This window comes from Ursus arctos, unplaced genomic scaffold (genome assembly GCF_023065955.2).
Source record: "Ursus arctos isolate Adak ecotype North America unplaced genomic scaffold, UrsArc2.0 scaffold_18, whole genome shotgun sequence".
NCBI lineage: Eukaryota > Metazoa > Chordata > Mammalia > Carnivora > Ursidae > Ursus > Ursus arctos.
Window position 1 is genome coordinate 40,677,501 of NW_026622852.1, and position 27,687 is coordinate 40,705,187.

Here is a 27,687-nt window from a genome sequence, read left to right on the forward strand (position 1 = left end):
CTGCAAGTCCTTATTCTGAACTTTGCAACAACTGCGGGTGTCAGGAGGAGGAGACCAGAAGGGTCTGGAGGCTCCCTGACCCCCAGGTTCTAAAAAGTTCCTGTACCAGCCTCCCCCTTAGGCCTTCTGTAGCCTCAAACTTCATGGTCTCTCCACAGCACCCTTGGGCTGCCTTCCGCTCCATGCTCCACGCCGACCTGGTTTCTCTGGTCTGCAGAGAATCTGAGGAAGCCGGCATGAGCCCAGGCCTTCTGGAAGAGGCTTTCCAAAGTGGCCCATGTCCTCTTCCTGCTCGACTAAGCGCCCCCCCCCCCCCCGCTCCCCGCCCCTCGACGCCCGGCTGCGATGCGCGCGGTCGGCCACCAGGCGGCGCCAGACCTCTCGCGGATGTCTCCGGAGGGCGGCCCCAGCTCGTGCACCTGCCAGCGGGAGGTGCGCCCCTCCCCCCTCCCGGTACAGCTCTCCCTCCTGCAGGGAGACAAGTCTGAGCAGAGGCATTAAGAGGCCGCCTGTGAGGGGGCCGAAGTCGTTCTCTGGGTCCCTCTGAACACCGGGGCCGATCTGAAAAGGGCAATCTGCGATTTCCCCTCCCACCCTCGGACGCCCGGCAGCAGCAAAGACCTGGTTTAGGGCGTCTCCTGGCATCCCCTCTCCGCAGTGGTAGTTCTAGAGATTGTAAAGAGTTGGGAGGAAACCAACTCGTTCCATCCTTACATCAATGTTTTTCACTTTGGCTGCCCCTGTGAATCACCCGGGGGGCTTGAAAAATCCTGATGCCCGGACATATGGAACCTCCCTCACCTCGCACTGATCAAAGCAAGTCATAGAGCCGCATCTAATTTCAGCGTGCCCAGAGAAGCAGAAATCTTTGGTGGTCAACACAGATATCACAGCCCTCCGGGTGCCTGCGGGGCTCAGCTGGTTGAGCGTCTGCCTTCAGCTCAGGTCATGATCCTGGGGTCCTGGAATTGAGCCCCACCTCAGGCTCCCAGCTCAGTGGGGACCCTGCTTCTCCCTCTTCCTCCTGCTTCCTCCTGCTTGTGCGTGCTCTCTCTCTCTCTCTCTCAAATAAAAAAATAAAATCTAAAAAAAAAAATCACAGCCTAAGAGAAATAGAAAACTGGTAAAGAAAAAAAGGTACCAAAGATGATGATGCAATGATTTTATAGATAAATTCTCTTTAATTTAAATGATACTCTAAAGACTAGATCTCCTGAAGCTATTTAAATTATTTTCAGGTGCAAACCTCCCTTATCTGTTTTATGAAGTCAGCATTATCTTAAAATCTGATAAGAATCACTGAATAAAAAGACATTACGGAGGAAGCTCAATTGTGGAGGTGCGTGTAAGAATTACAATGCAATTATCAGCAAACTACTTCCAGAAATGTAGCAAAGGAAGAATAACAGCGAAGGCTTTAAATAGTACTTACTGTGTGTCGGGCACTGTTCTAAACACTTTGCAATATTAACTAATTTAATCTTTACAACGATCTATTGTTTAGATGTTGCTATTATTATTATTCCCCTTGTATAGATGGGGAAGAAATGTGTGGAATCTTGCTATATTCCGTGGTATAGAGCTGAGATGAGAAAGTGCAGTGAGCACGAGTGGAGAAGAGCGACTCAGGTGGAGATGCTTCCTGCACTCTTTTCCGGCCCCAGGGGAATGTGGACATATGGGCCCCGCTGTCACTTTGGGCAGAGGCGTAGCAATAGAAATATCGCACAAGATGACTGCTGCTGTAGCAATCGCTCTGTTTTTGTTGAGTGGAGGTTCATACATGTACATGCCCCGAGAGTCTGAGTCAAACCAGCCAAGCTGATTTGCGGGAAGGGAGACAGTAAGTTAGGCGTAAGGCTGCCCCTGAGCTTCCCACGCGCTCAGTCCCTCCCTTTCTTCTGAACCCTGCAAAGCTGCTCTTCCATTTTTGTCTGTAGATACAGAGACCTCTGGTGCCCTCAGGCGACCCCGACTCAACTCTGAAGCCTGGATCACATTTCAGAAACATCCATCTCCTTCCATCTGGCCAAAGTCTGTGCCTATCATTTCACTAATTTTATGAATCTCAACTTCTTTCAAGCCGCCCCCCCTGGGGAGGGAGGGACAGAAATGGCAGTGAGGTGGCACTCTGGCCAGGGTGGTAAGAGATGGGGAGACAGGTCATGAATAGATCCCTTCTTCCACTCTCAGAGGTTGATTGCTAGGCCTGCTCTTCTTGGGTGTGTGACGGACAGCCAGGACCCATTCCAAGAGCCCAGGGTTTTATGATGCAGTCGCCTTCCCATCTCTCCAATTCCACCAATGGGCAACACTTTGAAGGTCCCACTTTCTTCGGTTTGAGCTGAGACACTCTCCTACAAATATTAGGGCAAGACAAGGGAGAAAGAAGAAGGGTTCTTTAATTCCTCCTGTGTAAGTCAGGGGAGCCCACATATTAAGGCAATAAACATGGGGGGCCTGTGTCGTGATAAGCACTCTTCCAGGTGTTGGCTAACGTGGTGAACAGAATAAACTCCTTGATTTCATGGTATTTGCATTCTTGAGGGAGTGGGTCCAGGCAAGAAACAGATAAATAGGAGAGGCCAGTCAAAGAAGGTGGAGAAAGAGTGATACTTGATCCTCGGGGTTTAGAGGAGTCCCTGTAGGGTGACACACAGGGGCCAGAAGGTGGTGAGGGAGTGGGCCATGCAGATATCTGGGGGATGAGTGTTTTAGACAGAGGGAACAGCAAGGACAAGAGTTCAGAGATGGCATTGCTCATGGGTGTTTGAGGAAAATGGTGTGCATAACTAATTCAGGCTTAACAGAAAGATGGAGAGAGAAGGTCATTGTGTCAGGTCGTGGGAATCCTGGCAGCTGGATAATGGTCTCCGCACTGCTGACCAGGTCTTATCCCCCAGGCCAGGCTCTCCTGAACCACCTGGCACTCCAGTTCTCTGTCTTTACCAAGAGGTTAGCCAGTAATTGTCTATTATTCTCCTAACCAAAACAGAGCCATCATACGTTTTTTGAAACCAACAGAACAGTATTTCTGAAATGCTAATTTTAAAGAACAACAGCTAATATCTTGATGGGCTTGCTTCCAGGAGCACATTCTGCACCAAAAGTTCTGTCCTGGGACAAGAGGATCAGATGACAAAGTCCTCTGAGCCAAGAGTAGAGATTTGGAATCTTCATCCTTCCCTTAAGCCCCATAATAACCTCAGGGTGTTCTGGTTTGATATTTACTCTGGAAGTTTATTTGACATTTATCTAAATTTCCTCCTTTCAGGCTCAAACGAGTCATGATATTTGAAGGAGAACAGTAACAGGACAGCTTGAAAATAGCTCCTTAATCCCACAGTCGTATAATCGAATGCCCATGTGACTGAAGGCACTCTGCGGGGACAAGTTTGTTTACTTGGGGGTAAATGTAGTACAAATAACTATAGTAAATAACAGTCGGGGGAGGGGCCATGTATAGAAAAGGGGGCCGGCAAACTGCTTCTCTTAAGGGCCAGATAGTAAATATTTCAGGCTTTGCGGGCCAAGGGGCAAAATCGAAGATATTATGTAGGTACTAATATAATGATACAGAAAGCACATTTCCATGTTGTTGATGAAACTTAAAATATAATATTGAGTACAACTTATTTCTAATATAGGTCTATTGGTTAGAAGAATGGATTTGGAGGGGGTAACATTTTGCTTAATTGGGGTTGAAAATTAGTGTTCTAATATGTTCTTAGCTCACGGGCTATAAAAAAATAGGCAGATGGAAGGATTTGGCCCATGGGCCATGGTTTGCTAACCCCTGGTATAGATAGTATGGTTTCAACATTTAAAGTGGTCCTGAGGTTTGGCTAACGTTATAGGGAGAGAAAAAAAGGGAGAGAGAGACGTGTAAGCATTAGAAGACATGCATTGACATTATTTGCCGATAATATGACCATACACCTAGACAATCAACAGAATCCATAAAGCATTAGAACTGATTTTACTGTAACTAATAAAAAAATGTCATCAAGCTTGCTAAGGAGCTTAACTTACAAAAATCAGTAACATTTCTCTAGACCCAGCAAAAACGCATGATAACAACTAGTGGTTACAAAAACCAAAAACCAGAACAGACAGTCAAAGCATACAGGACTCAACAACCAAGAATACACGAGAAGATTACTAAGGGGAAAACTTTAAAACTCTAAAAAAAGACATAGAAGATGATCTGAATAAACCGACAGACTTGGGGCTCGCTTTGTTTTGGCCCAGTGAGCCCCCGTGTCAGTCTTCGGACCTTCGAAACTTGCGCCGTGGTGATTTGTTACAAGAGAAAATCCGTCCGGGACCCATGTCTCCTGTCCAGCTGGATGCCGAAATAGGGTTTCCTCACTGTATTTTGATGCAGGAGCGGAGTCTCCTTGCATATATCTTTAACTCCTGGAAGGAAACGTGGCATATATGATCTACTGAATAATCCTAGTTTGCGTTTGTCTGCATTTGAAATATGTTCAGGGGTGCTCTTTGTAGCAAATTATTTCCGTTCCTCAACTCAATTTGTTTTCAGACCCTAAGAATATGTGGATGGGCAGTGAGGTGAGAGTAGGGTGATAAGAAACTAATTAAAAAAAAACAACTTAGAATTTATGTATCACGGTGGAGAATCGCTGGTGGGACTTGGCTGTGAGCTCGGCCCTCCAGTTCCTGAACAGAGTGTATCGAGAAGCAGTAGCTTAGCTCCGGGGGGTGGCCGATTCCGCCACCTTTCATACGATCCCTGATTCCATTAGATATTCTAGAAAACGTTTAAGTAGGTTTGAAAACGCGACATCTTTCTCTCTGTGCGTCTTTTCGGTGAAATAATCTGGGCTGACATCAGCGAGATGGTGGAAGAGGCGGTGTGAGCCCTCGTCCCCTAACAGAGACACCTATTTCGCCACCACTCATGGGCGAGGATCCCTTTGTGGGAGCTGGGAAGTACAACTGGGAGGGTCCAGCAGCCAGGTGGAGCAAAATACTCCCAGACTAGAAGCACTGAAGAAAGTTAAATGAATAGTTTCACTTCACCTGTGTCACCCCTCTCCCTGGGTGGCACAGAGCTGACGTCTCTGGGAGCTCATAAGAAAGCAGAATTTAAGTGAGGGTCACGGCTTCTCTACCCCAAAGTGAAGCAGTTGGAAGCAGTGGCTGTGACGTGGCCATCTAGTCTTAGTAGGACGTAAGTAGCATGTAAGGGCTGTGCTGTAAAAGGTCGCAAGCCTGCTGGCAAAGAAATGATTAAGGGCCCACCCCACCCAAATCCATTGTTTCCGATGGGCTCAAAGCAGCCACCTTTAAATTAAGAAAGGGAGATGGGGTGGCCAGGGCATAAATGCCAATCTAGAAAATCGCCGAGTTTCCAGGCGTAAATCTATGCCTAAATAAGATTTTGGGGGATCTGGTTATCAATATAGGAAAAGTCAAGAGCTAAAGGCATAAGAAGCCTACTGAGTATTTGAAGAATTTGCATTGCCAAAAGAAATTTAGGACTGGCCTATAGCAAAAGCATGTGACTCTTTAATCCACAAAATAGTCTCTCCAAGCTTTGACAAGCAGAACGCAGGTGTGGCTGGCGGTGCAATGGACGAGGAAGAACCCCCCCAGGGCCAGGGACCACAGAGGGCAGTGGGCGTAAGACCATATTTCCACCACATTCTCTTTTCTCTCACTTCCTGCAACTCAGGTTGACCACACGGATGAGGACGATGTCTTAGGGTTGGAGAAACAAGATAGGAAGAACGGAATTGCCAGCCAACTTGGAACGCTCGCTTTAGATTGTTCATGGGAGAGTGAAATTAATTCTATCTTCATTCAACCACACTGGATATGGTAGAGTCACCCCCCCACCTTTTGTTTTTTTTAATAGCAGACAAGCTAGATAAACTAACGAAATGTCCCAAACTGAGATACTGATCCTTCCCCACTACACTGGTTCCTCCAGCTGACTGGAGGAAATGGCAATTCCATCCTCCTAGCTGCCCAGGCCAAACTCCTTGGAGGCGTCCTGTGTCCTAGCCCCCGAGGATACACAGCATTAAGCCAGACCCGACACCTGTGATTTAGCTTGGCGCCTCCCAGAATTCCAGGCAGCACATGCATGGAGTGGGTCCGGGTTCTAGTCCTAAAAAGGTTAATATTCTTCAACCAAAGATCACCAGGAACATACTGGAGTTGAACAAGCTGGGTTTATTATTACAGGGAGGAAGAGCGCTCACCATGGGGAGCCATGAGTGTCTCAGTAAGAGAAGGTTAGGAAGAACCTACTACAGGATTTGGGGAAGATCTGGGAAGCTCTAGATTGGGTGCTGTCAGAAAGCAGGGGCAAGTCTGATTGGTTATCTTAATAAATCTTACCTGTAAGGAGAGGAGACGAGCATGAGGGTAAAGAAGTAGAATTCAGTCGTTTTAGCAGAGAGAGGGGGCATATTTGCACAATGCCCTTGTTTTTTTTTTTGTTTTTTTTTTATCTCAGAGTGACGCTGTCTAATGTTGATTTTTTATGAGATTGTTTATGTCTAATAATGGTCTAGCTGTGAGCATCGGGCCAGCTTGTGATAACACTGAAGCCTAGCAGTGGGAGTCACGATGGTTCTAGAATAGCAGGGACTGTTTTTCCTTCCCAAACGGGTGGTGGTATCTCCTTTGCAGGCCACAGGCAGTCAGCCTCCTTCTGTGACCCCACTGGCCATTGTGCCACTTGCACCCAACCCTGCATGAGTGACCCAGCTCTGTACTTGGAACCCGGAGGGCGGTGCTGCTCTGGCTTGTTTACCCACATCATTTCTTCCTTTCCCTTCCTCTCCCCTCCCTTTCCAGAAAGACTGCTCTGCTTCTGATCTACGGACATCTTCACTCCTTGCTTTCCAGTATTCTGAACATTTCTTGACTCATTTGCATAAAGGGGCTGGAGTTGGAGGGTAGGTTTCAGTGTGAGCTCAAGCTGCCATCTTGACCTGAGAACAACAGAGGGTCTTTCTCTGCATGCTTCTTGGCTGACAGGTGGCACTAACCAGCCATCTCCTGTCATCATTGTGGCCCTCCTTGCATTGTTATCGTTGGTAATGTCTTCGGTGTTCTCAAGGGTATGTTAAACCATGCCTCTCTGGGTATCAGCTGTTCTATCCCGTAAGTGCTAACAATTAAAAATGAGGGGTTCTATGGGTCACCTGGATGGCTCAGTTGGTTAAGTCTCGGGCTCAGGTCATGATCCCAGGGTCCTGGGATTGAGCCCCACATTGGGCTCCCTGCTCGGTGGGGAGTCTGCTTCTCTCTCTCCCTCTGCCCCTCCCCCCAACTCTTGCTCTCTTTCTCTCTTGCTCTCTCTCTCTCTCAAATAAACAAATAAAATCTTTTTTAAAAAATGAGGGGTCCTAGGGGCCCCTGGGTGGTTCAGTCAGTTAAGCATTTGACTCTTGATTTCAGCTCAGGTCGTGATCTCAGGGTCATGGGATCGATCCTCAGGTTGGGCTCCATGCTCAGTGGGGAGCTGGCTTGAAAGTCTCTCTCCCTCTGCCCCCCTTAAATAAATAAATAAGTAAATAAATAAATAAATAATTTTTTTTTTTTAAATGAGGGATCCTGGATTTTCTCGAGATCTGGCATCAGGGACATGACTACTCCATCTGATGGACTTGTTGCATCACATCTGAAAATAATGTAACATTATGTGTCAACTATACTTAAAAAAAAAATGAGTGATCTCAGCCTGACTGGTTGGCTTTCTACATAGCCTTTTGCCATATTTCAGCCAATCAGACCAAATGCTTAAGTCCGGAGCAATAAGTCTGAGCCTAACTTCTTCTTCTGACCTGGAGGCAGAGTAAGATGTGGGGAGTGCCACATGCCTCCAAAGCCTTCCCTCGTTACCCTTATGTCCATAATGACCTAGTCATTCCTTTTGTAGGACAACGCCCCACCCAGGTCTTGCTCTGCCCCAACTCCCATGTGTAACTTTTACACTGTTGCTAAAGGATTATAAATGGGGAAGAATCTTTAATTTCCCTTTCCCCAAAGCCTGTAAGCTCCCCAAAGAAGAGGCTGAAAGCATTTTGCCTCCTTAATGCCTCCTGACCGTACCAAGTGCAGACTGCTGAAGGTAAGGATTGCTCACCCTTAATGGAACCTCACTCAATATGTTCACAGAAGATGACTGTAGGGATTAAAGGCGCTTTTCCAAGAGAATGGGAGGACACCAACCATCTCCTAGGATGAATGACATGGAGAAGCTGAAAAATGGGGACAGGTCCTGAACCCTGTTGAGCCAGTACCAGGCTCTGCAGCATCTGTCTCTCAGCACTCCACTGAAAAAGAGAATTCTAGCATGGGGCAAACTCTGGGCAGGTTTCTCTTAACAGGTCACTAAGAAACAGGCAAATCAAAGGGCAAGCAGCACTCACAGGGACAGAGTTATAGCAGAGGAAGGAGAAACTCAGGGATGATTCTGAGAAGCTAGAGAAGAATTATGGGTTCAGAGCCAGGGAGGTTCCCCCCCCCCCATTCACTTGTTGTCAGCCCCACATTGCTCTATACACAAAGACAAACCACAGGACTGCAAGGCTAATGATTTATTGACCAAGGAGAGGAAGGTCTTATTCATGGTAGAGTTCTCCTGCGTATGGCAAAGGGAGTTGGAAGTTAGGAGAAAATCTTTAATTCTTGGTTGGTTGTTGAGTTTTCCTAGATAATTAGGGAAGATCCTGAAGACCCAGACAGAGATAATGCTTTCACAAGTGATAATGATGGAAATCAGGTCACAGAACTTGTTACTAGATGGCGTGGGGACCATGGAAGGGAAGATCCTGGAGCCCAGATGAGGAAGCATTCACTCAGCACTAAATCAGCAGATGAAAAAGAGAACACAGAAATGTATTACGCACTTCTTGGATTGAATTGAGAGCAAAAAGAATTTCTATTATAGAGACAAATGGTGAGGAAGGAGATGTCAACCTGTATTCTAACCAATGTCATTTGCCAAAATAGGGGAGGGAGGGCAATGAGTAAATGCCTTTTTTTTTTCCCTGTTGCTGATCTCATCTTAATATTCCCCAAACTGAATCTATGACAAAAAGAAAGGAAGCAGTGAGGGACACAAGGCTTCTTTCTGTCACCTTCAGCACTAGAAGTTTTGAAGAGTTTTTGATAAATGGAGAGACAATGGCAAAGCCATAGCTACCTTTTATTAAATGCTTACTTTATGCAAGCCACATTAGCTGAATGAAGCTCTACAATAAATCTAAGATAGGAAACTGATGAGAAAAGTCAGAGTCTATTTTCCTGCTTAGAGGACAAGTGGACATTCAGACGGTGCTATTTCCAGATGAGAAGTTAAGGACGTGTGGAGATCAAAGGAAGAAATGTTTGCCATAAATTGGAGGGTGAGATGGCCTTCTGGGCATGGAAGATAGACCAAGAACACAGAAATGGCTATGTGTATGAATAATGAGTATGAAACTCACACCCTATTACTCTTACCCTATTTCAAATGTTTAAGTCTTAACGATTTTTAGCACATCATCAATTACTGAGGCCTTTCACCAACATCATGTCCACACAGTAACTCGGTAGGGTAGACATCATTGTCCCCCTTGTGATTGCTTAGGTCATCTGTTCAAAAGCACGTGATAGGAATGAGTCCTGAACCCAGCTCCTCTGACTCCACATCTCAAGCTCTCCCCACAAAGCTTCCTTACCAAATTATTTTCATTGTCATCTTTGGACACAAACCCCTAATGCTTCTGGAAGGTACTCATCCCTGGGCCACCCTCTCCACCAGAAATTACCAACCTGGAGTCCTGGGCCTCTTCACTCCCTCGGGCCTGGAGACAGCGATCTGTAAAGACAAAGCATATGCAAACACCAACCCCAGTTTACTCCCCAGGGTAAGACAAAGGAGACCAATCAATTAGGGGTATTGCCTTCTCTTGTTTTTTTTCCCTTCAGTAACATGGGAATTTAGGAAGGGAAAACCAAAAATAGCTGAACTTACCAACTTCTGTCAGGTCGAAGATGTTTTCCTTAACAATTCCATGTTTTTGGCAATATTCCACAAAATTTTTCTTGACTTCTTCACTCGTGTCTGGTTCTCGGGCTGTGGGGAGAGTGACAGGAACTATTGTATCTTGAGTATGTCACTGAGGCTCGTGAGGGGGTGGCTCCAGATGGATGGGAAAATGAACAGCACTGATTGGGTGCTTAGGTGGAAGTCTTGGGGATGGGTTATAACCCGTCTTGAATTTGACATCTTAAGGATATGCTTCTGGCACCATGAGAGAGGTTACCATTTTCCCATCACCGAGCTTGAGGGATTACCAAAGGTGAGCATCTGTCTTCAGGGGAGCAGAGACATTCCAGGATAAAATTGGGAGGACCACTTTGTCTCCAGGCTCACCTTCCTTTCGCCCCCTCCCCACCCCAAGATGAGTGTCAGAGTGAAAATACTCTACCATAGAGCTCTATCAGTTGGAATGAGTCCTTCTCGTTGAAATTCACAAGATGAAATATAATGTAGTCAGTGTAGTCTGTTTCAACTATCCTAAATACATTGTATCCATCATCTGTGGAGGAAACAGAACACAGCTCAGAGCTTGTTCGGTCCACGGGAAGCAAGGGAAACCCTTTACTTAGTCTCACCCACAAAACAGATTCAAGTGCATATGGTGGAAGAGAGAGAGCGTGCTATCTAATGCCTTCATTTACGTCTCCCGGGGCTTCGTGAGGCAACATCCCAAGGGATACTGGTACAATGACTACAAGTGGTAAAAAAATTCAGCCATAGCGGCAACTTATGCTCTATCACCCTCCCTGAGACTCACCTACCTCCCTTGACCGTCTCTGCCAACCATGTGTCTCTGTCCTCTCTACAAGCCCCACTGGCATCCATACCCAGGGCTGTATCCCGAGCAATGTGCTGTGGCAATGGCCCACCAGACATCATCAGAAAGTGCCGGGGAATGAGAAGCTGCCCTGCCTCTTGTTTTTCTGCGAATTTCCTTTCCTTGCTGGAGGTACCTATAACCAAACTGCCTTCTTTATCTGATGGCATTATGTGCCAGGCATTGGCTTTTATACCTAAGATTCTTCCAGATTCAGGATATTATCTATTAGATGGCCCCCATTATATCATGTGCATAAACACTGATCAGGAATTGGTCAAGATCCTGAAGATACTGGGGTTTAGTAAATTCTTGGAGTTGGAAGTCAAATTTAGAAAGACTTTCATATACTTACACTCAACACTATAGTCACCATCCTTTTCTGTTTTGTCAGAAAGCAGAGCAAGTTCAGTACACTTTCCATCCACTCTGTAAAACAGAAGAAGCTGATGTCCCAGAGATATTGACGGGTTAGGCTCCCTCACACTCTACCTATGACTTTCTATTCCACTTAACTGTTGAACACTTTGGGGGTGCAGTTTCCAAAGAGCTTTTATTTACATTATTTCACTTTAGGTGATACTTCAAGAATGAGTCAATGACTTCTATCACTGTTCTTCTGCCGCTATTTCCCACTATTACTACAACCACCTGGCTAGATAATTAGCCGAGGGCTCACCAGGGGCCAACCTCTCAGATAAGTGCTCTACAAACATCACCTCACTCGGTCCTTGCAAAACACCACGAGGGAATTATTATCATCCTCTTTACCCAAGGGAAAACTGGGGTGGAAAGAGATGAAGTTTCTTGGTCATACAGCTAGTAAGAGAGAGGTTCGAGAGAGAGAGAGGCTGCCAATTCCAAATCCTGTGCTCCAAACCTATGTCACACTCCTTATGATTCTGAAACCCTCCACCCCTTACCTCCTCTACTCCTGTTTTAGTTTACTTCTGTCATGATTCTTGTCTCTGAATCTAGAAAAGGCCCAGGTTCTCCAGGTCCTGGATCAGTGTCAGATAATGGGCTCTGATTTTGAATACAGACCCAGGGTGTATGTGTGCACCCGTGTGCATGTGCGTGTGCTCGCACGCAGAGTTCTAACACCATATTCAGACTCTCATGTTTCCTTTCCCAAGTGAAAAAGGCCACACTTACTTTATATGCATGTTAAAGAACAGAGAAGAGTTGCTCAGGACTTCAATGTGATTCACAAAAACCCTCATGCTACCATTTTCTTCTATCTTTTCCCTGACATCGGAGGCCAAGAGAACAGAATACCAATATCCTGAAATCTGCAATAAATCAGTAAAATGATTGGGTGAGAAAAGAAGAAAGGGAACAACACCACAGGATCACACGTCTCCGTGAACCCTGGCTTGTGGGCCGGGACTCATAATGGTGACATGAACGTGGAATTAGACCTCAGGTCAATTGGCGCCACATCTAGGGCTCTTTCCACTGCCCCTCCAAGGAGAATAGAGGACCCCAAACATTGTCATCTTTTCACATGGAACAACTGCTCTTAGTGGAAAGTCTGAAACCACCCCTTTGTCTAGTATGTCAAAGGAACCCCGTCCTCCGGTAGGGCCACATTGCCTCAGAATCCTCCAAACCACCCCCAAGGTCTGAAGCTACTACACTTTACCGACTCTACCTTTGAAACATCGAAGTTTCTTCTCACAACATCGTTTCCTTCCTCGTGGGCACAGACTAGAATCAGCCCCAAACACAGCACCAGCAGCTTCATCTTGGCAGGGGATGGCACCGTCTTCCCCACAGTCACTGAGAGGGAGTCTCTCCCTGCTGGTGGCTCCACTCTCCAATCCTCTGTTTTTATATCTGGTCCGGATCTAGTTTTTTCATCCAGGGGACACCACCTTTCCTCCTCCCACTCCGTGAAATGGTCTGTCATTCACTGGTGTGAGGCCAAGGATTGTTCTGCCCTTTTGAAACTTGGCAATCTCGTCTCTTTTAGATCTCCTTGGTGGCCTTAGATTTCTCAAAACACATACGCAAGAAAAATAGTGGGAAAAAAAGAGCTGCCTTTTGGAACCAGATTTAACTGTGGCTCTGGCTTGGAATCAGAAAGGCAATTATGTGTGGTGGGAATGGACTATAACTGGGAAGTGGAGTGTGCAGGGGACCTATATTCCACCACTTACGTGGTGCGCAGAATTGGGCATGCCACTCCATTATTATTAATTTCAGAAGCAAAGCAACTGTCTCTACCAAAGATGATAGTACCTTTCACAAAACGTTAAAATAGAGTTGATCAAAATAGGATGGAATAAAATAATGACATATGGTTTCTGATATTCAGTATATTTTAATTTCTTTTCCTTATTCTCTGAACCACTGTGGTTTCCCCTTTCCCCCCCAATGAATGGACAAAGTATTTAATCCCTGCGTATATATCACCAAACCATAGGCCTCGTAAGAGAGATGGAGAAGTACAAAATGTCATCTCTTCCTTCAAGTAACCTTCAATGGAGTTGGGGAAATGCTTCATCTACTCGATGAAAACTTTACTCTACCAGTATATGAAATAACCCAACTGAGTGGGACTAAGTCCAAACCATTGTAGGTCAGAAAAGGGGTGACACTGGGGAGGTGGTATCACATAGAAAGGGCTTAAGAACATGGCTTTGGAATTAATGTAGATCTGGGCTTCCTTCTTATCTCTGCCATTTTGAAGCCATGAGGACAGACTTAACTTCTCTGAGCCTTAGTTTCCTTTAAATGGGGATAACTGTATGTGCCTCATAGATTACTGTAGGGATTCAATGGGATGGTATGTGTAGAACCCTCAGCATAATGTCTGGCACGTGGTGGTCAGAGAATTATTCCTGGAGAAGGTGGGACTTGGTATAGGTCTTGAAAGTCAGGGAGTGTATAAAGATGTGGAGGGCATGTGGGAAGAGCATTGCAGGTGAGTACGATCCCGTGCCCCCAGCTGGGGCTTGTTAAAAGCTGTGGTTCGTTTCTGCCTTGTGTCTTGTCCCTTTCTGCACCACCCCCCAAACAGAAAGAGGTGGGTGTCATGGAAGAGCTGGGCACAAGGCAGTGAACCTAGGAATTGTGGCATTCTATCTGCAGCTTTACAGAGTCACTCCAGGAACACCTGGGTGGCTCAGTTGGTTAAGTGTCCCATTCTTGATATTGGCTCAGGTCATGATCTCAGGGTTCTGAGATCAAGCCCTGTGTTGGCTCTGCCCTCAGTCCAGAGTCTACTTGAAATTCTCTCTCCTTCTCCCTCCCTCTCCCGCTGTGTGTGCGCTCTCTCACAAATAAATAAATAAATCTTAAAAAAAAAAAAAAGTCCCTCCAGCCCCTGTGACCATTCCTTATATCTGCTCAACCAGTATCTAGGCACTGGTATTTTGAGGTCTATATAACTTTAGCCATTATGGGCTCTGAGTCTTCCTGCCCCTTAGATGAAAGAACTGACCTTGACTTGGTGGCAAAGGCTGTGTATTTTATTCCCTCCATTTGATTAACCAAAATCAACATCCCAGTAGGCACTTTTTTCTAGAAATTGGCAAATAGATTTCAAAATTTTTAAATTTATATGAAAATGCAAAGGGTCTAGAATAGCCAAGACAAATTTGAAAATGATGAACAAGTTGGAAAATTAACATTATTCTATTTCAAGATTTTTAAATAAAGCTACCATAAAAAAGACTGTGTCATATTAGCATGATCAACACATACACGAATGACTGATTTTTGACAAAGGGTGTCATGGTTTCAACAAGTGATGCTAGAAAAATTGGCTATCCATGCGGTGAGATGAATTTCAATCCTTACATCATATACAAAAATTAACCCAAAATGGATCATAGGCATAAATTGAAAACCTAAAACTACAAAACTTTTCAAGGAGAATAGAGGAGAAAATCTCTGTGACCCTACGTTAGGCAAAGATTTTCTAGATATAATACAAAGCATGAGTCATAAGAGAGCAATTTCATAAATAGGATATCATCAAAATTAAGCAGTTTTGTTCTTCAAAAGTCACAAAAGAATGAAAGAGACAATTTGGGAGAAAATACTTGTAAAATAAATAAATAAATAAACAAACACACATACATATACGTTTTACATACATATTTATGTAATATATATTATTAAAAATAAAATGATATTTTATATTATGGGTTCTGGCACAATCCCGTGATTGTGGCCTCTGCTGCTGTATTGGGAAGCTAGTCTTTGCACCTTCCCTTTTATGAGATCAGCTGAGTAGGGTCTTGATTCTTGTTAAGGGTAGCCTGTCATTCCAGGGCTGAACTGCCTTGGCCCCAAATATCTACCGATCTTTTACGACCAGAGAGCTAATATTCAATCATATAGCCACATTTCAAACATGAAACCTGAATCCAAACTGCTATATTACAGTCAAGTTGCTTCAGCAAATTTTATATTTAAGGCTTTTAGGCTTCATCAAACTTAGGAACAATCTGGTAACCAAAGAAAGAAGGTCTTGTTCAAAGTCACATTTGTTCAAGGATGGGATTGTGCCAGAATCCACTTACCAAGGCAAATAGTTGTAATGAGGATGCGGCAGTACAAATATCATCTGTCCAAGGGCCTGATACATAAAAAAAATATTTTAATGTCAGAAATAGAGTAAGAACTCAGTGTTAGATAACTGCTTTACAAATATCCTTTCCTATAATCCTCATAAGAGCTTTATATGATAGGGATTATCCTGTTTTGCAGAGGTAGGAACTAAGATTCAGAGAGGTTAAGTAAACCGACCAAGATCACACAGCCAGTCTGTGGGAGAAGCCATATTTGAACCCAAGACCATCTGACCCCAGAGCCCCTACTCTTATCACTTCACTTGTCGAAGATCAAAGCTTGATGTTTCTGACGTGAAGGACAAATGCTTTAGACCCTCAGAGGCACCTGCCGGGTAGTTATGACTGAAGAAGCCGCATGTCGATTTCTCAGAAATGTGGAACCGTGGGTGTGGCTGTCAAGAGTCTAACCGGGTGAAGGGCAAGTAACAACTCTTTAGTAAACAGATATCTGATAGCTGAATGGGTGGACGGGTGATATGGAGAGATTGTTCTTCTCATAAGGAATGTGGAGATACTTCTATACCAAAAAGGAAAAACTCTTCCCTTCCATTCATGGCTTCAAGTTCAGAACCTGGTCACCAACACATTAGGACTTCCTCACTCAACACCAAATACAAGGCATTTTATAAGTGACCCAAGAGAAGGGTGACAGTCTACCAGGTGGTTGAGAAATGACTGGCCTACATTGTGACTCAGCATGTGGGTAAGGGGTTTATGGAATCCATATATGAATGGATAATAATCCATTTATAGCCAGGCAACTCGATTGAAATGAATTGACTGACTGGAAATGGACTTAGTGACCTTGTCTTCAGTCATACTCTTAATTAATTGAACAGATCACTCACTGAGAAAGCCAGTGGGAACATCCAAGCCATGTTACATAAACCAAGATGTTGTCAGTGCCAAGAAGAATAGGAAGAAACACAAGCTTATTTAATTCATGTGCCAGAATGGAAGTGTTTCTTGGTCCCTAACACCCCGGGTGATTATACATTCTCTTGATACCAACTCAAATCCAGTTCTAAAATATCCACTCCCTTTACGGATGAAAGGTTTCTTGGAGCTAACAACATACCATCTGTGTCAGCTGGGTCCTCTGGAAAACAGATACTGAGACAGAGTTGGGGTGTAAAAGGCTTATCCGGGAGTAACATTTGTGAAAGGAAAAAGGAGGAGGCAAGGTTACAGAAGGATTAGGAAAAGATGATGTAGATGCAACAGAAGTTTCCGTCAGCCCAGTGGGCAGCTCCGAAGAACGCTAGAGGAGTCCTGCGTCAGGCAGAAATTGGATAGACCCTTGTACCACAGTCGTGTTCAGTCACTGGCTGGAGCCACCTCAGGAAAACCAGTACCTCAGCTCAAGAACGGAGGTAAATCTGAACAGTGAAGGCTGTCAGCTAACCGCACTCCTCATACCTCAGCCATGAGCCCTTTCTTGGAGGGAGAATCTGAGTAATACATCTCTATGTCTGGCACACCATCCTAGTATCCAGAAATAAGGAGTCTCCTCAAAAGAGTCCACAGCTCTCTTTCCACATAGGGTAGAAGCAATGGTAAAAGCAGAACTCTTTACCTTCTTTTCTTTGGGGGGGGGGCGGGGGTTCCTTTTTTTTAATTTAAATTCAATTTCTAATGTCAAGTTTCTACCACAGCACGAGGGCTCCCTGTAGGTCAGAAAACCAAGAACCCCAGTGATTATTGCCTCCAGATCCACTCATCAAAATTCAGCAAGTACTTACGCGCATATGGCCCCAAGCTACCCAGAGGACCGTCTTTCCATTGAAAAGATAATAGTGACTTTGGAGTCAGAAAAACCTGGATTCAAATTCTGACTACAATGAACCCCTGTGAGCTTCCCTTTCCTCAAAGAGCTTTTGCGAAGATAACATGAAAAGGTTTAGAAAGTGTTAGAATGCAATAGGTTCCCAAAAAATATTAGTCTTTGCACTCTCTTCCTCTCCTCTTCGGAGGTTAGAGACCATGTTTGGTATTTCTTGTGAACTCCACTCTACCCCTCCCCCTTGGTCCCCCACACCAGCCAGGTTCTAGTAGAACGCCTGGACTCTGCATAGCAAGTTTTCAATAAATCTTCGCTGACTGTGTTATATATGTCTCACCTATGACTTAGGCAAGTTCATTCCCTTCTCTGGCCTCAATTTCCCCGGGATAAAAATGAAAAGATTCCGTGGTTCATAACTATGGAGGGCACTAGTCCTGCGAGGTTTTGGAAATGAGGGAGGGGGTATGGCATTTTTGGTTTTTGCAGTGACTGTTAAGTGCTACTGACATTTGGTGTCCAGGATCCAGGGATGCCAACCCTTCTACCACACCTAGGCTGGTCCCCCGTGGTGGAACTGTTTCATCAACACATCCATAGTGCCCCCATTAGAAAGCATTGAATGATCTCTCTAGGGCTTGGCAAATCTCACCTTCTGACACCAAATTGATGCTTCTCTGGTGTGTGTGTGTGTGTGTGTGTGTGTGTGTGTGTGTGTGTGTGTGTGTTTCAAAGGATGGACCATCACAGCTGCACTACAAAGGCCTGTTTTGCTTAAAGAAGGTATTTTTGTTTCCAAACATTTCAGCAATTCCCAGATTATTCCGGAAGAGCCGGAAGTACAGCAAGGCACAGTGTGGCCCCCTGGTGGTCATCCAGAGGACCGCGCTGCGTCCCCGCCCTACTGCTGGTGCTCCCGACCCGCTGTAACAGCCTCTTGCCGGCTTCCTTTCGTCCTGCGTGCATTGTGAGGTTTCTGCCCTGGGGAGTATTAAATGGTTGCTTATTTTTGTCATATGCATACATACAAATATAATTTGCACCTATCAGCTGAAGAGTCTCAGCAGACTACAGAACTGGTTCACATTACGGTCTGAAAATTGGGAAGTCTGTTATTTTGACAAATTTGAGAAATCTAGCAAAAGTTCTTGGCTCTCATCTTCATCTCGTTGATTTCCATTCACAACTTAACCCTAGTCCTAACCAATTTTCTACAAAGCTTCCAGAGCAAACTTATAAAAACGGTAATGAGATCACTTTACTCCACCGTTCTCCCCATCTGTTGACCCCTCCAAGCCCAGCCTCATGTCTGAGTCCGCTCCCTCTTCCACTGGTCTGCTATTCCCTGAACACGTCGAGCTTGTTGCCGGCTCGTGACCTGAGCAATTGTTACTTCTTCTGCCTAAAACACGTTCTCCTAACTCGTTGCAAGGCTGGTTCTCCCCAGAGTCACTATCTAGCCCTGCTTTATTTTCCTCCATAGCACATAGTCCCTGCAATTTTATTATATATTTATTTTGTTGCTTGCTTATTGTCTATCTCTCTGAATAGAATATACACTCTGGAGAATAGGGATTTTGTGTGCTTGTTTCCTGCTGTGTCTCAATGCCCAGGACAGCAGCTGGCATGAAGCCAGAGTTCAATGTGACAAAAAAAGAATAAAGGAATGGTAAGACACTGGCTATGCGGCATTTCAAAAATCCTACTTTGGATGTTTCATGCCAGAGTGTTGTTTTGTTTTGTTTTTTTTAACATGTTTGTTTGTTTAATTTCTAAGAAGGAGCCAAAAGCACTGTGGGAATAAAAGATCTACTTCTAGGGGTGCCTGGGTGGCTCAGTCAGTTAAGCGTCTGCCTTCAGCTCAGGTCATGATCCCAGAGTCCTGGGATGGAGCCACGCATCCATCAGGCTCCCTGCTCAGCGGGAAGCCCACTTCTCCCTCTCCCGCTCCCCCTGCTGGTGTTCCCTCTCTTGCTGTGTCTCTCTCTGTCCAATATAGAAATAAAAATCTTTAAAAAGAAAGAAAGAAAGAAAGAAAGAAAGAAAGAAAGAAAGAAAGAAAGAAAGAAAGAAAGAAAGAAAGAAAGAATAAAAGAAAATCTACTTCCATCTTAATTCTGGAGATATGTAAGTAAACTAAATCACACCAGTGACAAAATAAATCAATTCTGGGAACTGAGTAGACAATGCTTAATACTTTTACAAACATTTTACTAACGTTTCTTAAAAGAGGAAAACAATCAAAGACCACAGATAATTATGCATCGAAAATAACAGAAATATTAATACAGTCTCCCCCAGATGGTTCAAACTGGATCATTTCTCGGTGTCCAGTCTTTTCTCTCCCCCAGATGGGAATCATCACAGCCACCTTGCCCAGCGTGTATTGGGGGAAAGAAGCACTCAGGATCCGTCTGGTTTTCTTTTTTACAGGATGCACTCAACAGCATTCACAAGCCTCAGCCTCCTGGTGCCCAAAGGGGAGGACTTTTGCATTGCCTCCGTCACCCTTGCTGCAGGGTGAGCCTGAGGCTCTTGCTCAGCAGGGGCAGGACGTGGAGAGAAGAGCCAGACACAGCAAGCTGAAGGTAAGGAGATCAAGTGCAAGCTGGAATCTACTGGGCACGGCTGCATCTGTCTGTCCATCACCTCATCGGACTACAATGACCTTCAGAGAGTCATGGCCATTGCTTCACTTCCAAATTTCCTGCACGCTCTTCTTTTGGCTAACTCCAACTAGAACTACACAGGGAAAGCATTGCTGGAAAATACAGTTCTCAGGGTAACCAAGCTGACAGAACACAAGCCACTATATGGTCACGAAGACCATTCTTAGGAGGTGAGTCCTGAGCTGAGACCCAAAGGATGGGAAGGTATCAACCCCAGAAAGCATCGGGCAAGAGCTTTCAGGCAGAGGGAACAGTATGTGCAAAGCTGTAGCTTATGTAAAGAACAGAAAACAGACCAGTGTGGCTGGATCAGAAGGAGGGCGGGGGGAGGGTATGAAACAAAGTGAAGCTAGAAATAGGGAATGGCCAGATTATGCTGGGCTTTATTTTGTTTTTTAAAAATATTTTATTTATTGATTTGTCAGAGAGAGAGAGAGACAGCGTGAGCACAAGCAGGTGGAGTGGTAGGCAGAGGGAGAAGCAGACTCCCTACAGAGCAGGGTACCTGATGTGGGGCTTAATTCCAGGACCCTGAGATCATGACCTGAACCGAAAGCAGGCGCCTTAACTGACTGAGCCACCCAGGCGGCCCACAGTGGGCCTTATAAGGGCAGGAGTTTGTATTTTATCTCAAGTACAACTCATCGAAGGGTTTTAAGCAGGGAAGTGACATGATTAGACTTGAGTTTTCAAAGATGACACTGGCACTGTGAGCTAGACTGCACCGCAGCGGGATGAGAGGAGCACTAGTGAACGCCCTCGCACATCTGTGTGTGTGTTTCTGTAATCTGGATTTCTAACAGGAGGAATCTCTCGGTCAAGAGGTAAGCACATTTTACCTTTAGATACGAATCCAAATTGCTTAAATATCACCTCCTTGCAGGGCCCTCTAGGACCCTGCCACCTAGGTATGCCGACCTCCAATCTTTACTTTTTGGCACCCCATTTACTTTCTTCTTAGCAGGTGACAATGATATATAAGATCTTGTGTTTATGTTATCATCTGTTTTTCTCATGAAGGCAGGACTTCGTCTTATTCCCCATTTGACTTAGTGCTTCGGACAGTGCCTGGCACAGTAAGTGAAGATTTACTGACTAGATAATGGCCCTCCAAAAACCCTGCACAGACTTATACTTTCAGCAACACTATATGAAAGTCTGGTTTCTGGGGCGCCTGGGTGGCGCAGTCGTTAAGCGTCTGCCTTCGGCTCAGGGCGTGATCCCGGCGATCTGGGATCGAGCCCCACATCAGGCTCCTCTGCTATGAGCCTGCTGCTTCTTCTCCCACTTCCCCTGCTTGTGTTCCCTCTCTCGCTGGCTGTCTCTATCAAATAAATAAATAAAATCTTTAAAAAAAAGAAAAGAAAAGAAAGTCTGGTTTCCAAATTCCTCAACCAAGAAAGGATATTACTACTTTTTTTGGCAGGGAGAGGAGGCAAATCTAAATGACATTTTGATATTTTGGTTGTTTCTTTACATTTTAAAATTAAAACTACAGTGACGTATCTCTAGAAACTAATGAGAACGGCAAACCCTGGAAGAATTCTCATACGTTGTTGGTGGAATGTGAAATGACACAGTAGATTTATACGACGGTGAATGAAAAGATCCAAAATTAAGGAACATCACAAACTTAAATTTGAGAACGCTGGAGGAGAAGAAAAGAACCTAAGAGTTCACAACAACAAAAGGTCACATGCAAAATCAGATGGCATTCTTAACAAAAACACTAGAAACTCAAAGATGATGGCAAAATAACTTCCAACTCGTGAAAGAAAGGGATTTTTAACCCAGGGTTTACAAAATCCAGCCAAACTATCAGTCAAATGTAGGAATAGGATCAACACTGTTTCACCTATGAAAAATTGAACATATTCACTTCCATGAATCCTTGATCGAGAATTTTCTGGAGGAAGAGAGTCACAAAATGAGGAAGGAAGTAAAGAAAAAAACGATGTGGACACGGGATGGTACACAAGAGAAGCAAAGGGAGACCTGCGGATAATGGGAAAGGAACGTTCTAAGACAAGAGCAAGTACCTGACTGGAGAGGGAGAAGAGCACCAGGATTGTGTCTCTGAGTTTCAAAGAAGGAGGAGGAGGGGGTGGGAGGAGGAGGAGGACGATAAAAAGGAAGAGGAGGAAGAAAAGGAATAATTAAAAGGCTATTTACATTTCCATCACATAATGAATACATAAAATAAAACTACAAAACAGTAAGTAACTCTAAGGAAATGGACGTTTCTGGAAGAAAAGATGTGTAATAACATTACACTACAAAGTTCCAGTATAAGTCATGCTGAGAGGGACCAAATAAGGTAAAGCCGTCAGCGCAGCCACCTGTCGGGAAGCCTGCGCGCCTAGCCTGATATTCATGTTCTGCGGACCGCAAGTAGCCCTGGACCCGCTGGATTCTCGCTCCCCTGGGAGCGGGCGCACAGCCACCAGCCCCGTGGTGCACCTGGCTCAGTGGGTAGTTGACGCATGTTCAGCTCCGCACTCGGGCAGCAGGGATTGATCTGTAAACCGACAGATGGATCAAATGTATCGGACTGTGCACGTGCTTCTGAGCAGGGCTCGTTTTGCGGGAGGGCAACCCATTGGGACAATGGAGCGGGTGCAGGATATTCGCACAATATGTATGTCTGCCATTCCTCGCTTTTCATTTGGATATGATGTTCCCCAAGTCCCATGAACAGGCAATTGCAGTGGACCCACAGTGTGTAGAAAGGAACTCAGTGAGACTCAAGAAAGGTTAAGTGTGTTGTAAGTACAGGTGCTGACGGCCAGAAAGAGGCTGAGCTTTCTGCTCCAATGAGAAACTCGTTTCCATCTCAGCATGAAGGCAGTGGTGTTGTAAGAAATACAAATGGTACCAAGGAACCACATCTTACCCTTTTGCTTTAGAGATACATCCCTGCATTTACTGAGGCTGAAAATTATGACAAAGACAGGAAAGAAAATGTGGCATAACACGGAGTTTCTTTTCTCGTGGTCCTTACTCACTCATCAGGAAGCTGGAGGGAGAGAGCGTTGGTGGAGTGTGCACATGTCAAGAAAGGGTGTAAAAAGTGAGTTCGTTTTGTATGGCATTTTTCTACTGTCCTGGGAGAATGAAACGCATGTGCATACATGAATTACAAAACCCAACTGGCTTAATTTTGGTGATTCTACATATGTGTTGAATGCTGTTTATTGCATTTAAAGCCGACATTGCACTACAGGAAGATGAAAAGAAAAAGTTATGCTAATAATTGATAGTGAAGACTGGAGAAGGGGAAAAAAAAACAAACCTATTTTATTGTTGTACCTTTCAGGGCACATTTTTCTTCTTTTTTTGCACAAGGATTCCTGACTTTTCATTTTGCACTGGGGCCCACAAATTAGGTAGCCAGCCCTGCTTCTGAGGTCCAGTCCCCTTGAATTTTTCATTAATGTCTTCTTGTTTCCTTCTCCCTCCCCGCTTTGCCTCAATTACATTAACTAGTGGTTGTCTAGTTTCTCCCCATTTTTTCCAAAGAATGAGGATTCTAACTTATTTGCTAGTTCTACTGCCTTTCTATTTTACACAGCACTAATATCTACTTTTATTTTTATTCTGTCCTTTGTTTTATCTTGATGTTTTTATGGGCTTTTTGAGATGGGAATTTAATTAATCTCTGTTTTCTCCCATTCTAATTGACACGCCCTACAGTCTAAATTCTGACTCCCTATCCACTGCCACGCTAGCAGAAATCTCCACGGCCCTGGGGTTCCGTGTTAAAATGAGAGGCAAAATCTTTTTCCAGGGGGCCAATCGACAGTTACAAAAAGGCACGGTCCTGGGAGGTTGCAGTTGAGGCTGGTGGCCGCTAGGCGGAGACAAAGCACGCGGGAGTGAGGCCACTCCTTCTGGCGCGACCCGAAGGGGGTCTAATTAGTTGTCCACCAGACTTCCGGAACGACTTTAGCCCCCCACCCGCTCTTTTCCGTCCCTCTCCCCCACGGGGCCCTCGCCAAGCCCTGGAAATGGGCCAAAGAGACCAGTCGAGATACCTCTGCGGGCGCCGGGAAGAAAATGGGGATCCAGAAAAGAACACGAGGCGGGGCAACATGCTCAACCGAAAGGAGACTGAGGCCACCAGAGCAGGACAGCAGGAGGGCCTGCGATCAGCTCTGCGGTGTGCCCGTGAGCACGTGTGCACGTGAGCGCGTATGCGAGTGCGTCCACTTACCGGGTCCTCTGTCTCTGGCGAGGAGGATGAGGGGCCTCCGAGGCCGAGCACTTGGTGGTGGGATTGCAGGAAGGTGGGATCGGTTTCAAGGTCTTGTGGGCTTAAATGAAGTCATCCAGGGCTTGGCACAGGCGCCCAAGGGAGCAGGGAATGGGCAGCCAGAGCCCGGGTCAAAGAGGAAATCACAAGAAAATTAGGAAATGTTCAGGTCAGTTAAATGACAATAAAGACGCGTCATATCAAAATCTGTGGGGTGCAGCTAAGGCAGCGTTTAGAAGAAAATTTGTAATTTTAAATACTTTTTATGAAAGAAGTCTAAAAATCAGCGCCCCAACGTTTCACCGTATGAGGCTTGTAGAAGGGCAAGGTAAACCCAAAATAAATAAAGGAGGTGGGTGCTGCCTGAGGGCTCCACCGCTCCCCTTCTTTGGCCCCCTCGTGCCGCCCTGTTGGGGTGCTGGCCCGGACACATCCTCTCTGGAGGCAGGGGTGGGTGGGCGCATGGCATGCTGGTGGGTTAGAGGGCGTCCTGCCTGGGCACACTGGGATAGTTCAATTAAAGCCCCAGTCCCACAGGACGGTGGTTTCTACCAATAGGATCTTTTCAACTGGGGCTCTTTTCACTTTGAGAGGAGTAAAATGGAGAAGCACCCAAAGCAACTCTCTCGAACCCTCCCGGCTCAGGCCTTCCTCACCAATTTCTCTCAGTGTGGTTAAACATTGATTTTAAAAAGACAACTTAGGTGAGACGCACAAGCTTTAACACTTCGTCAAGTAGCCAGTCTCCTTTTGGAGAACTGCAAAATGGGGCAAAAAGCAAAAAGACTTTATAGCATAAAGAACAAGGAAGAGACAAATAAAAAATATCTAATTGGCTGGGGCCACATAGACAATCTTGTTTCAGGTAAGAAGGCCCAGAGTTGGCTTGGCGTTTGGGGATTGGCTGACGGAATAAACTGCATTTCTGTCAAATGGAGCATTTACAGGGACATGAACATTATCTAAATTTTTTGCTGAAGAGCCCCAGGAGCAGCTCCATGTTGGGTCTAGAAAGTTATCTCAACAGTGCTCCAAAGGAGAATGCTGAAGGGAAGGTTATCAGGGCACACACCTCCGATTCAGATATAACTAGAAAAACAAAAACAAAAAACAAAAACAAAACAAACCCAGAAGAATCTAGTATTCCAGAAACTCTAGAAAATGAAAGGAAAGCAAGTATATCATATTTCAAGAATCAAAGAGGAAGGAAGAATATTGATTTATCTTCCGCTGGTGACGATGCCTCCTCAAATTGCTCCAATAAGGTTTAAGAGACAAAATTAACAAAGACACAGTGGTTATATTTTCTGAGTCATCTAGAGATGAAGGCTGCCAGTGCCTTCCTACCAGAGCAAGTAGAAATAATATTTCAGAATAGGAAATTCAACTTCTTTGATGAAATGGCGAAATTCCTTCAAAAATACAACTTAGCAAATCTTTCACAGTATTAAACAGAGAACCTGAAATTGAATGATATATTAGAGGACTGGGTAACTGTGGATGAGTCCGTTAACTTTAGCACCTTAATTTCTTATACTATTTAATTTAGCAACCAAGTGTTTGTTCTCCTTCCTGTATATCTAATCTCAAAGGTGTAACCTTTAGTAAGGGTCCTTCACTGCTATCACGGTTACATTTAATCTTGTTCCTATGTTTCAGGTTTATTCTTTTACAATCTTTTTTCCCCTAAAGCAATGTTGTTTGCTTTTTCCATTTTTTTGGTAATGATTTGGAGAATGATGCCATAATTCTATCAGCGGTTATAATAAAACTTTTTCAAAACTCTTCCTAAATTTGTGTAAAGTTTACCCAGTTGTGATTGTGCATTTCAAGAAAACTTCAGACTCCTGTCTCACAGAAAACTATCACAAAATGGCATTCACTTACTCCTCCCTTCTGAAATTTAATTTTATGTATGTTATGAGGTAATTATTTTCCCAAATAAATAGCCATTCAACTCAACATCATTTAATGACTAGTCCATTTTTCCCCCTACCATTTTAGGATGCTACTGTTACCATAAACTAAATTCTCATATGTTTTTCTGTTTTCTATTCTCCAGATCCAATGGTTTCATCTGCAGTGTACCAACTATTTTGTTTCCTACAGACGACTATTAGAATTTCTTGGAGGGCAAGCCCCATATGTTGTTCCTAATTTTTAACATTCTTTTAGTTATTCAAATATATTTAGTGTGCTAAATTTTATTTTAAAATCCCATTGAATGACAAGGATGATGAGACAATTAAATGTGGGAAATAGTCTTTTCAACAAAGGTGCTGGGATAACTGAATATCCACATGCAGAAGAATAATGCTGGACCCTTACCTCACACCATATACAAAAAGTTACCTCAAAATGGATCATAGACCTAATAAGCACTAAAACTATTAAACTTTTGGAAGAAAATACATAACTCTTCAACTTTGGGTTACACCAAAGGGACAAACAATAAAAGAAAAAAATAGGTAAGCTGGACTACATCAAAATTAAGACCTTTCTGCTTTAAAGAACATCAAAGAAAACCCACAGAATGGGAAAAAATATTTGTAAATTATATATGTAAAGGTTTAGTATCCAGTATAAAGAACTCTTACAACTCAATAATAAAAAAACAGTAATCTAATTTAAAATGGACAAAGGATCTGAACAGACATTTCTCCAAAGAAAATATACATCTATATTTATTAAAATATTTATGAAAAATATACCTATTGTATATTTGTGGAAATATTTATGAAAATATACATATATTTTTACAGAGAAAACAAGTGTTGGTGAGGATGTGGAAAAATAAGAACCCTTGCATGTTGCTGGTGGGTTTGTAAAATGGTGTAGCTGCTTCAGAAAATAATCTGACATTTCCTCAAAAAGGTAAACACAGAGTTAACTTGTGACTCAACAGTTTCACTCCCAGGTATATACCCAAGGGAACTGAAAACATGTCCACACAAAAATTTATACGAGTGTTCACAGCAGCATTATTCACAATAACCAAAAAGTGGAAACAACTGAAATGACCATCAACTGATGAATGGAGAACAAAATCTGGTAGATCCATACAATGGAGTCTTATTTCACCATAACGAGAAACAAAGTACTGATACTTGTTACAACTTGGATGAACCTTGAAAATATTAATGCTAAGTGAAAGAAGCCACAAAAGGCCACATATTCTGTTATTTCACTGATATGAAAAGGCTAGAGTAGACAAATCCACAAAAAGAGAGTAGATGAGTGATGACCAGAGGCTGGAGGGAGGACAATAGGGAATTACTGCTAATGGGTATGGGGTTTCTTTATGAAGTGATGAAAATGTTCTGAAATTAGATAGTGGTGATGGTACCACAAGTCTGAATATGCTAACAACCACTGAATGGTAATTTAAAAGGGTGAAATTTTTGGTGTGAGAATTATACCTCAATAAAACTGTTCTTTTTAAAAATTCCATTGATTTTATTTAAATATACAAATCAAAGATAAATTTGAAACAAATGGATCTCTTTATACT

At 44.1% G+C, this 27,687-nt stretch overlaps 1 protein-coding gene across 4 annotated transcripts; it reads right to left on the minus strand.

Moving 5' to 3' along the window:
- Nucleotides 1–1,161: 1,161 nt before the first annotated feature.
- LOC113266303 (lipocalin Can f 6.0101-like) lies at nt 1,162–26,642 on the minus strand. Of its 4 annotated transcripts, XM_048223227.2 has the most exons (9): nt 24,138–26,642; nt 15,425–15,480; nt 12,544–12,887; nt 12,045–12,181; nt 11,245–11,318; nt 10,461–10,571; nt 10,004–10,105; nt 9,802–9,847; nt 1,326–2,357 (listed from the first exon to the last, which is right to left on the minus strand). In XM_048223227.2, exons 3-9 carry the CDS (start codon nt 12,799–12,801, stop codon nt 2,204–2,206), a joined length of 882 nt encoding a protein of 293 aa, XP_048079184.1. In that variant the 5' UTR covers nt 12,802–12,887; nt 15,425–15,480; nt 24,138–26,642; the 3' UTR covers nt 1,326–2,203. The 4 variants fall into 4 exon arrangements, with proteins under 4 accessions (XP_048079186.1, XP_048079184.1, XP_026369554.3 ...); XM_048223229.2 differs by lacking the exons at nt 15,425–15,480; nt 24,138–26,642 and having other exon boundaries at nt 1,162–2,357; nt 12,544–14,850; XM_026513769.4 differs by lacking the exons at nt 1,326–2,357; nt 15,425–15,480; nt 24,138–26,642 and adding an exon at nt 4,133–4,419 and having other exon boundaries at nt 12,544–14,159.
- Between the last annotated feature and the right edge of the window lie 1,045 nt (nt 26,643–27,687).